The sequence below is a fragment of the Molothrus ater genome, chromosome 2 (genome assembly GCF_012460135.2).
Source record: "Molothrus ater isolate BHLD 08-10-18 breed brown headed cowbird chromosome 2, BPBGC_Mater_1.1, whole genome shotgun sequence".
In the NCBI taxonomy this organism is placed as follows: domain Eukaryota; kingdom Metazoa; phylum Chordata; class Aves; order Passeriformes; family Icteridae; genus Molothrus; species Molothrus ater.
Window position 1 is genome coordinate 111,802,966 of NC_050479.2, and position 11,601 is coordinate 111,814,566.

Consider the following 11,601-nt stretch of genomic DNA (forward strand, 5'->3'; position numbering starts at 1 on the left):
AAAAGGACACACGTTAACAGAGGATTAACCCTTAAAAACAATAGCCTGTTGCATATTCATACATCTCATACCTGATGCATAAATTCCATTCAAACACAGGATTCTGTCTGGTCAGGGTCAGCTTCTTCCTCTGAATCCTAATGGCGCTGTCCTGCCTGAGCGAGGCAGGAAGAAGTTCGTTTCTCCTGATAATGGGGCAACAAATTCTCTTTCTCTGAAAGATTTAGGCGTCCTTGGCTGCTATCTGGCGCGAGTCCTTTCTTTAGGAAAAAAAAAAAGTATCCTACATAGCATAGTTTCTATTTGAACATTTTCTTATCAACGAAAACTACATTTAACACACTACTTAAGAGAATTAATACAGCATCACTTTCTAACACAACACATATACTATTCATTTTAATATTTGCGAAAAGCCAAATTATAAAATACGCATTTTTCACAATGGAAAGGAGCAGACGAAGCTCAAACAGGGCAGCACGGCCCAAGCCCGGCGGGGCTGGAAGGCGGGGCTGGAAGGCGCCGCCATGGCCGCCTCGTCATGGCCGCCCCGCCCCGGCCCGCGGCCCGCGCCGGCGCCGCCCCGCTCGCCCTCATGAGGGGCCGCGCCGCTGCCGCGTGTGGGCAGCGCGCTTCGGCGAGGCCATGGCTGGGCGCGGCGGCCATCGCAGCGCTTTTCTGTGGTTCGTGCACGACCAGCTGCCCGAGCTGGAGCGGCGCGGGCTGTCCGTGGCCTGTGTGGGGGACGCCGTCCCCCACTGCTCCCAGGCTTGGGAGGTGAGGGCGGAATGCCGGCGGGGCCTTTCGCGGAGGGTGGGCTCGGCGCCATTTCAGGTGGCTGTGCCGTCCTCCCCTCAGCGCGGGGACTGCTCCGGTTCGTGTGCTGTGGGTGGGGTGGTGGTGGCGGTGCCATCCCCGGCTGGCAGGAGGAGTTCCAGGAGGTCTCTTGTTTGTGGCTTGCCCTCACTCGGAGGTACTTCGCCTTCGCCTTGTTGTGTATTTCTAATAAAGGCTTATGGTTTTTAGGAAAAAAGCGCCTGGGAGTGTTTGAGTTAGTCTTGGCGGCCATCAGTAATGTCCTTTGGAAGGGCAGGAGTGATTTCTTATACACGGAGTTTGTTGGTTTGTAGGACTACTAGAAGGAAGTAGAGAAGAAGGTAGAAACCTTTTTGTAACAGCTGATTTTTCTTCAAGTCCCTGACAGAGGAAGAGAAGACGATGTATGCAGAGAAGGCTCGTACGTGGAATAGCAAGAAACGCTCTCAGAAGACAGTGAAGGTGGAAACACTTGATACCTCTTTGAACCATCACAGCCTGTTCCTTTGGGCTCTTGTACCAAGTAAAATGTAGTTCTCTAACACCCTAGCTTTATGTTTAACAGTATTTTGCAGTGCTTGACTTATTTTTTTTTTTTTTCATTTATACTGTAAATTGTAGTTACTTCTTGTCATAGGTTCATGTTGTTTTTGCTTTTTGGGTGTCATTGGTTTAGGTAGTTCTTGTCCGATGGCCTGAAAGCACGTCTTAGAAGCAGCTCATTTGTTGTTCTGGAGGGGTTGTGTAGTGAACCAGGTCAATTAAGTGTTTTGGTCTATGCACAAATAGAATAATTACACCCTGCCATTATCTTTAGGTTAGTTGGATGTGGGAGAGTAGTAACAGTGTTGTGGAGAACAATACAGAAGTAGGTAGTTGGGTTGAGTGTGTATGGTTGTGTCTGAAATGGTGCTAAACGGATAATTTCTGCTGTTTACTGCCTTGAAAAGGTGTTTGTCCCGTTTGTTTGTTTCTGTCTCTTTTCCTTTCCCAGCAGTTCTCTGAAGCAGAGTTACTTAAGAGTTTGAATTATGTGAGGTGTCAGCTTCTTTTATTTCATTTCAGTCTTTGTTGGTAGTGTAAAAACTCGTGTGTCCAAGGAAAGAAAGTCACATTTACCCTCTGAGTAAATGGATAATACTGCATTTACTTCTTAATGCTCTGTTACTGGATAATGACTGTGAACTATGAATTAATGGTGAGGATAAATTCCAGGACTTCAAAATACTTACATGCTGATAGAGAGAATGGCAGGATGATTGTAGTTTGCAGTAACTTGTAAAAATGGATTAGTCAAATTAGTCTAGACTAGAAGGGAGGTGTTAGGCAATGTTTTCTGGTTTTGGGGGCCTGCATGTCTGGGAAAAAGCTGTTTAAAATGTGATCATCCTCGTGTATCAGGCTGAGTGTGTGTAATTAATGGAACTCCATTTTTATATGCCAGAGAGAACTAAGTGAAACGGCAGGAAACTCACAAATGGAGGCTTCTGTGTTTCCTTCCACAAGTTGTAGCATTTTAGAAGATTGTGAACAGAGAGAGGAACAAATAATTGCTTTACCAGAGTAAAGCTCACCATCCTTACTGTATCAGTGGAAATATGTATATATGAGATTATGGGCTCTTGTTTTATTCATCCCAGCCTTGTACACACACAGCCACGGTCACTTTGTGTAGTGAAAGTCCATGTTCCTCTTTTGGAGGTGGCCAAAGCTTGCTTAGATGGGAATAATTCCTCATTTTGTTTTAAACAGTTCAAACTGATAATTAACTTTGGCTGAGATGGTTATCTGCAATCAATGTGCCTGGGTGTGGATGTTATTCCCAATTTGGGTTTGAGTGATCAGATGCTGTAAGGCTGCCAGGTTTCTTTTCCCGTCCTATTAAAAGCTTATTGTTCATGAATGGATTTTCAGAGCAATCCAATGACTTCCTTAAGGCTTTATCAGCTTTTCATGAACCTGTTTCCTAGTCAAAGGCAACTAACACATGTGCCAGGTGCTTTTTTCATAAAACTTACAGAGAAAAGTTATAAATTCCAGTTTGAAGAGTTCCTTGCCTGTGGCAAGAGGTTGAATTTAAGAAAATACTTCTTTTTTTCTTTGTATTACATTTTGTAAGTTTAGCTGTAGTTCTTCAAAGCAGTAATGGGTTGACAAAGGTACTGAAGAGAAATCTTGCTTTCCTGGCCTGCAAGTATACAGGCACTTTTATATATAAAACTTTTTCACCTAACCCCAGCTATTAGTGGATATTGCATTTTCCTCTGATATAAGGAGCCGAAGGACTTTATTTGGGGCAAGAAGACTTTTGTTGTTGTTGATTTGGTGGTTTTGTTTTTTTTTTTTTTTTAAACTTTCTCATCTTTTCCAGACTTGTAAGGTGCCTGATCCTGTTCCTGCTCCTCTGACCACAAAGATGCCCAGTGTTACTCCTCTGCCAGATGCCTCTGCTCTGTCTTGGAAGAATGATCAGGGTATGGTGATTTTAAAGCAGTTGGTCCTGGTAGATGAGAGCTTGCCCTTTGAGGACATTCTCAGTGGTACCTGTACAAAGACTGTTTACATTTTGCTGAAAGCCATCTCTGTCAGATATTTTACACTACTGGGCTACTGCTGTAAAAGGTAGAGGGAGATCAGGGAAAATACCATTCCCCCCCAACCTCCAAGAATTCTATCCTCTGTTTTTTAGCTCAATGGGAGTATAGCCACTAACAGTTTCTTAACATTTTTTTCAAGGTTTTTAAGGAAAAGGTAATTTTTCAAGTCCTACATTTATGAATTGACAAGGCATAATCCAAGTTCAGCATTAAAGAATACTTGTATTGATTTCAAAGGGTTAAGAATTGCTAGATATCAGTGTTCAAAATTGGTAAGATAGAGGTATTAAATAAAACAAGGGCCTGGCCTCATTGGGAGAATAAAAGAGGGAATATGCACTTTATAACATCCTGACTTGCTTCCTTATTGAAAGAACTCCAAAAACTAAACCTTTCTAACCTGTATCCTGTCTTCAAATGGTTGTTCTAATTTGAGTTGGGTAGTGAACACATTTGTAATCTTCTACCCAATGAATATTACATTATTCTGGAAAATAATAAAAAGGTAGTGCTTACAAGGTAAGTCAAGAAGCCAGTTCATATCAGCTGTGTGGTTAAGTCTAAAAAGCTCCAGCTTTTTACTTCACTCTCTTGAACTGTTTTCATGTTGCCATGGTTATGGGAGAAGCAAGAAACAGTAGCTCCATAAAAAGTGAAATGCTTATTAGTGCCCTCCGTGCCAGGGGTCATGCTCCCCCGTCATTGTGATGCAGATTTGATTGGGCTGATCATGCTGGCTGGCTTGAGTTGGCACAAGTCATCTTTTAGTTGAATGAGAGGCATAATGATAAAGGATAATTGAGATACATTTCATGATGCTGCTCTTAATATTTCCCAGTTCAAGTTCTGTATGGTTCCCTGGAGCTGTATCCATTTTTTCATAAAGTAGGAGAGGTGTCTTTCCTATGACCTCTGAGCTCGTACTGTTTAAGACCCACAAAAGGGAGCATGACCCTTCAGGCTTAGGGCAGCAGGTGTTAAATGTCTTAAAGACTGGCATACAAAATTATTTATGTGTGAAGACAGTTACACATCTCTAGTAGAGCAAGTAGGACTCTTTGATGAGGGGCAGTAGTTAAGAGTAAGGATTAAATAGCTGTATTAAACTTCACTGAGGACATTGTGATGGTCATGAAGAGAAGGATTAAGGTGTATTGTAAAATATTTGTCATAGTTGGATACTTTTTAATGAGTAAATGATAAATCTGTTCCTTAACATTTGTGTTGGGTATTCTTGCCACTTTCTTTGGGAGCTCATTTGGTGGAAAAGCAAACCTTTTAATTAGCAGACTTCTCATCTTCTTGCCCCACAGGATTACTACCAACTTGTTTAAGTGGTGTAAGCTGCCAAATTTAGCTTGTGAGACTGTTTTGCAGCTACTGATTTGGTGTTTCCCTAACCTTATTTTATGAAAGAGCCAAGAGACCTATCCTTAAAAAGAACAACAGTTCCTGTTGGATTGCAGGCCTCTTAACATTATGTGGGTTTAGTTGCTTGTATTTTTTGGGTCTTTTGCCCCACCTCTACACACAGTAGGATCTCTGGAAGGTGTCCAATGTGCCTGAATTCTACATAAGTGTTGTCATCTTGTCCTCTTGGATACAGAGGAAGAGCTGTGGGTTTTGCTTGTTGTTACTCTTCACTCACTCATAGGAGAAATTTCACCAAAGCTTCCCCTTGATGAGGGGAGACCAGCATGGCTTCTGTAACCTCTGATGGCTTGTCTGAAGATGGTTTTGTTCTTTTTCTTTTAGATATGGTTGCAGACATCTTCTACTTCCTGGACATTTACAGCTACGGGAAGCTGCCACCCCACTGCGAGCAGCGCTTCCTTCCCTGTGAGATTGGGTGTGTCAGGTACTCCCTGCAAGATGGCATCCTGGCTGATTTCCACCACTTCATAGATCCAGGTGAGTTCCAGGAAAGTCAGAAGTACTGGGGTGAGAGGGAGGCTTTCTGGGGTCACTGCTGCCCAGGGTTGCACTTCTGGTATTAAGACAAGTTTATTTCTTTGATTATAAATGGTCAGACTTCTTAAAATATCAGAGCAGTCCTGAGCTTGTTTCTGAAGAGAATTAGTGTCAGAACTTCATGTAACTCCAAAGAGGGTAGGCTAAACCCAGGAGGACTTGCACATGTTTGTGCTTTATGTTTCATGTCAATGAATGCTTCTCTTAGTTGGACCTAAACACAATCACAATGCACTTTGTGTTTTAAAATGTATTGAACTGAAAATAACTTTTCCAAAAATAGTTGTGGCATGTTCACAAGGCCACAAGGGAAGTTGCTGTTCCTTTCTGCATATGGAACTTTGAGTTAAGGATCTGTTGTTGGTGGTGTTGGATGATGATTGTGCTTTCTCCTCTCTTGGTTGCAGAAGTACCACCACGTGGTTTTCGGTACCACTGCCAGGCTGCTGGTGAGTATTAATGGAGAAAAAGAATGGTGTGCAGTTTTAGACTCAGCTTATCTGACCTCTGTCCAAATGCTTTGTAAGTCTTGATAGTCTCTGTGTGTATCTTCAGCATGAAGTGCTGATTAACAACAGGGTAACTCAAAGATACTACTTTTAAAGTTATGTTCAGCAGCTTGGCATATATTAACAAAATTAAAATACCTGCACCATTGTTGTGTCTGGCTTGGCCTGCCTGTTTCCTTTGTGACTCTCAGTAATGTTTATAGACTCCAGTTTGTTTCTATTAGGACACTTCCTCTGCTTGTGTACAGAGGGAACAAACTTGGCCTGTGTACATCTAATACTTGGATAATGGCCTTTTAAAAGGGGCAGGAGTGTGTGTGTTTGCTCACAGCCCAGAGCTGCTGACAGAAGCAAGGTTTTGGTAGCTTAAACACAGACCCTGTCTGTGGAGAGGAGTGTGTGTGTTTGTGTGCATATATATGTATACAGAAAGGTAAAAAGGAGGAGGGAACTGTATCTCTTAAGGAAACTGGACTTCTCACAATTTTGTGGCTTTTTGTTGTTGTTTATTTGTTTTTCCCCTGTCTCCCTTGCCCCTCCATTAGGTGATGAAACCCATAAGATCCCCATATCTGGATTTCACCTTCCTCGTTCTTGTTACGCGGTTGTCCTGCAGGAACTCGTCGAGTTTGCCCAGCCAGCCGGGGGCGCTCAGCCTCGCTTCTTCTGCAGGGTATGGCCAAGGTCAAAGCTCTGAATCTCCACTTCTGCTTTCACTCCTGTTGGATGACTAAAGAGATACATGCACACTGATTAGGTTTTAGAGTAAACTAAGTGGGGGAAGACACTTTTTCCAGACTGTCCCAGTTCCTTTCAGGAAGAAGCGGCCTCTAGAAGCCAACCTTTTTATAAAGCAAAGACCTAATTTTCTGCCTTTTTATTTTCAGCCTGCACTTCTGGCTCTAATCTACTGATGAACAGGGTCTTTTGTTCGCTGACATTGTTATGACTTTGGTTAAGGGCTCCTAAGATTTGACTTAAATTGGATGTGCTCAATAATAGTCAGAAATCCTGCTTTTTTGAAAGGATATTTTTACGTTTTCGTGACTCTTTTCCCCATGAGAATTACACGTGTCTTAAATTTTTGCTCAAGTTTCATTTTTCCAGGCAACAGAACAAAATGTTAGGATTCAGAGGTGTTTAAGTTTCATAACAGGTCTATTATGTTTCAATTCAGTTCAAACCTAATGTTAATCCTTAAGAAGCAGGGAGGGACAGGGTACTGGGTTCCATCCATAAATACAGGGCTCTGAAGAAGTATGCATGAAATTTGGGTCCTTTTCAAGATAGTCGTCAGGGGAATTGCATTCAGTGCCACAAACAATTTGGTTTGGAGGTGGCTTTTCCAGACCTGGACAGAAGTCATGGAAGTGTCAGAATTCTGTACTGTACTCCTTTGAGATGACAGAAATCTTCTTTCCTCCAGTCTAATGACAGATTCCGAATTAATTGGTGTCTTGGTCGAATGGCCAGCATAACAGGTAGGGAATGGATAATTTTTGTCCATCCTTTTCCCCTTCCAGAAATAAGGGCTGTGTAATCATGGACAGCTGTATTTGAAAAGCATGTCTCAAAAGTTTTCATAAAAACTGGTTCTGATAGCTAGAACTCCTTTGCATGCTCCTTCCTTTCTCCCACCACTTTCTAGGAAGCCAGGTTTTATTAAAACCACTGGTGGAATATCTTTGAGCTTTGATGCTGTGATAAAGAGCTGGGCAGTGAACAGGGACTGACTGAGGAATGAGCTGAGCAGGATATCCAGTGACTCCTGTTCTCCTGGCCTGGATTTTCACTGAACTGTAGGCATTGGGAGCCACTGGGAGCTTTTTGCAGTAGAAGACCTGCTAATGAAACTGTACCAGAAGAAATACCAAAAGGAGCCATCCAACGTCTGGGTGTATAGAAAACTGGATGTCTGCCTGTGGGATTTCTCCAGTAATACCAGGTGTGTTGGGTGATTCTTTGTGTAGATGTGCCTGCTTTCAGATTCTTCTGTGTTGGTACAAAAAGTGATATTTGCTTGCAGTGCTGCAGGAGCATATTGGGTGATTATGCAGTTAATTTAGAAATAGATTCTAGTGCTTCCTCTGCTACTAATTTGAGAAAAGAACCAATAATATGATCTTAAATTTCAGTAGATTTTAAAAAACTATGTCAATTATTCTTGGAAGTCTGGTTGGAATATGGATTTTAAGAACCATTGGGTTCATCTTTGTCTTTATAGCCAGGCAGTTTTGTGTTCCCATGAGTGTCTTCACTCTAGAGGGGGACCTTAAGGAGGATGGAGCAATGTACTCTAAGGTTTGGAGAGGAAAGTGAGGGTGTTTATGCTAGGAGGAACTATTTCACATTAATGGGAAGCTTGAATGGTTCAAATGGTTTAAATTCCATTTGTCTCTTAGGGTTCTCTTTTCTCCCTGCCCCCCACCTCAGCATGAAGTAGATTTCATGATAAGCAGACCTTTAAACTCTGCATAAACAACTTAGGGCAAAGCTATTGAACTCTGTGAAATTTTAAAGGTTCTGCATGATCACTGCAACAAAAAGATACCATTTTTAATATTTGTTCCTGTTCATCTGGCCAGACCAACTGTTCTTGTTGATGAACAATGTAGGTGCTTCTGAAATAAGCCTAAACTTCATTTCATGTAGGTGCAAGTGGCATGAGGAGAATGATATAATCTGCTGTGCTCTGGCATCCTGTAAGAAAATGGGGTGAGTATTGCTTGAGGAGTTGACTCCAGAATGATGGCTTTTATTTTGTTAGCATTGCAATGCTGAGAAAAGTGTTAATTACATTAGAATTCACTGTTTGACTTCAGAGGTATTCTCATTATGCTCTGGCATATCTCTACTTTGGAAACTTCTGTACTGCCTGACATAGAATGTAGATACATAAGGTTCTGTAATCTTTTTGGTGGGGAGAAAGGAAAAGTAAATAGTTTGGAAATGAGGAAATGCCCTTTATGGTCTCTGATGGCAGCAGTAGTAGCAACTTAGAGAGGCAATAATAAATAGTTTTCATTCAAAATACTCATCATGGACTGCTATGCCCTGAAAAAAAAAAAAAGTTGCTTTTCACACTTCTAAGTGCTGCATTTGATAACGTGGGGAAGCAGTTTGTTTTCATTTCATGTGTAGTTGTACAACAGACTGGTGGTCTTGGAAGGATGCAGGGATGCTGGCAGCAAGTCCTTCTGCCCTCTGGTATCTGTTCTGTGCATCTCAGGCTTTGGCTGCTTTGGTTTGCCAGCTGAAGAACATAAAATGCTGTGCTTCCACACATCAGCATTCAAACCCTTAGCCAGACCTTTCTTGTTTGCCTTTTTTTCTTGGTCAAGTTACTGCATCAGTAAGTCCTTTGCTGGTGTGTATGGAGTCCCACTAACAGCAGCTCACCTCCCTCTGCAAGACTCTGATTGTGATCAAGGCACAAATACCAGGATTGTAAAACTGGATGCTGGACATACCCAGGTCAGATTTTTTCAATTGATACCCTGATTTATTTCTAGTTGCCAATTTCACATGAACTGTTTTGTCTTTGGATGCTGTCCTTTGTGACATATATTGGGCAGACTGATGAACTTGCAGGGTTTTGACCATGATCCATAGGTTTGGTGGATAGTGGTGTATATTTCATGTTAGCAGATACATGTACCTTATTTTGAATATTTATATTTTCATACAGAAAATGAAAGCTGAGAGTTCTGGATGCAACAAACCTTTGGGTTCTCCAAGACAGGATCAAGAGTTTGTTCCTTCTAATTGTGAGTTTGAAGCTTCCACATTTTTTTAGTGGAAACTTAATCCAGTTGTTACTTTTTCAAATTTCTGGGCTTAGATGTTGCCTGGAAGTGGTGCACAGCACACACACTGAAGATTCAAGCAGGAAAAGCTGGCCTCTTCTTACTGGACAGAATCTTAGGGTCAGAAACATCTCTTAAAATGCAATTTTTCTTAAAAATGTTGCTCTCTGATTTATGCTTTTCTGTTACCTGAAGGCATTCCCATGCCCAAGTGCTTTGAGGCAGGGCTATGTTTAAAATACTCTCCATGTTCTTAAATCATTGCATGTACGGACCGAGCTAGTCCTTGTTCCAAGTGTTGTGTCACAACTCAGTTAAAAGACTCCTCTTTTAAAGTTTCTACTTGCAGAAAGGTTTTTATTTTTACTAGAAGGCCTCTGAGCTCAGTTCATTTGGGCATTTCGTGGCTAACCTTCAGAGGAATAGGTTTGCAAAATAAATAAGAATTCTGAGTTTGCAGCTTGATATCTTATGCCTGAGATCCATGCTGGGTTAAACTCTGTTCCACCTGGAAATCATGATCTTATGGTCTTGCTGTTTGTGGAGGACACAACCTGCCTGACTTTTTTAATCAGAGCTGTTGAATATGTTCAGCTCCACAGCATGAAGAAAAATTCCATTAATGTATGCAAGCTTTAAAGGCTGATTTGATGTGCAAACTGTATTTAATTTATTAGGTGATTCTCCATGTGGTGTGAAGACCTCCCCTTGTGGAACAAGTGCTGTACAAGGAAGAGGAGTTATTCGATTGCTGAGAAGTGCATCTGATCTATCCAAGTCTTTCAGTAATTGAAAATCTCTTTCACATCCAGGACAGCTGTAAATTCTAATTGTCTTTGTTTCCCTAAGATAACTAGTAGTTTCTCCAGACTGCAGTTTTTCATCTTCTGTACAAACCTTGACAGTTGAAGTTCTTGTTAGAATGATAAAACTATTGAGTGGATTTAAAGAATCTTGTTCATTATCTACAGGAAGACTTATTTCGAAGGCACCTCACAGTCACATCTTTAAAACTGCATGCTGTACTAGTTATATTTCTTAATGAATAGAGAGCAAATTTGAGATTGATTAATCAATATAATTGAATTAGAAGAATTCTTTAGTGACCAGTGTGTAAACAACTTAAACTTTTTGCTTTATTTCTTTTTTTAATAGCCTTCCCATCTTCTGCATGTGGAAGATGGACTGTGTGTAACAGTCTTGCTTCAAAACTGATGCAGGGGAGAAAGTATTGAAGGTATGAGGGGCTGCCCTAGGGGAATTAATTAAAAGTCAGTAGGCCCAAAAGTTTGCTGTAATATATCAGTTTTAGCCATGAAAAATTTGAGTGGTCTTTCAAGGCAAAAAAGCACATTTTATATAAAATGTCTTGAAAGAAATACTGTGGCAAATTTATCTATCTGTTAATGTTCTTAGAGGCACAGGCTGTATTATATACATCAGGGACAAGTACTGCAAAGATTTTTTTTTGCTTGCATCAGTTTTCATTTTAAGAAATGCATGTCCCTCAAACTTTAGAGACTGAAGAGAAGTGTAGGTGTTATGGGGCTGGTTTGGTTTTGGTTTTTTGATGGTCTTTTTTGGAAAGAGTATCAAATTCAGACTGATATATTTCACAAGAGTTTATTCAGGCTGGGTAGGTACCAGTCATAATTATTTGGGGGCACATAACAAAATGGGACACTATCTTGGCATTTTCTAGGGAAGTTAGATGTTCCTTTTTATGGAGGTACTGCTTCAACCACTCCCCAAAAGGTTGTCTGTGCCTTGTGCTTAGTCCATGTATCTCCTAAGCAAGTGATTCTGAGAAATAAGAGCTTATTTTGTTAAGTAGTTCCTAGATTTTGTACCAACAGATGTCCAGTTTTGAAATACTATTTCCATAGCAACTAACTGTGTGAA

General features: G+C 41.1%; 1 protein-coding gene across 1 annotated transcript; it reads left to right on the top strand.

The window, feature by feature from the left end:
* Positions 1–645: 645 nt before the first annotated feature.
* On the top strand, positions 646–10,492 carry MAEL (maelstrom spermatogenic transposon silencer). Its single transcript, XM_054514043.1, has 13 exons — positions 646–777; positions 1,195–1,272; positions 2,124–2,135; positions 3,188–3,290; positions 5,169–5,324; positions 5,792–5,833; positions 6,439–6,566; positions 7,320–7,374; positions 7,697–7,838; positions 8,546–8,608; positions 9,235–9,367; positions 9,582–9,660; positions 10,377–10,492. The coding sequence occupies exons 1-13, from the start codon at positions 646–648 to the stop codon at positions 10,490–10,492; spliced, it is 1,239 nt and encodes a 412-aa protein (XP_054370018.1).
* The last annotated feature ends 1,109 nt before the right edge of the window (positions 10,493–11,601 follow it).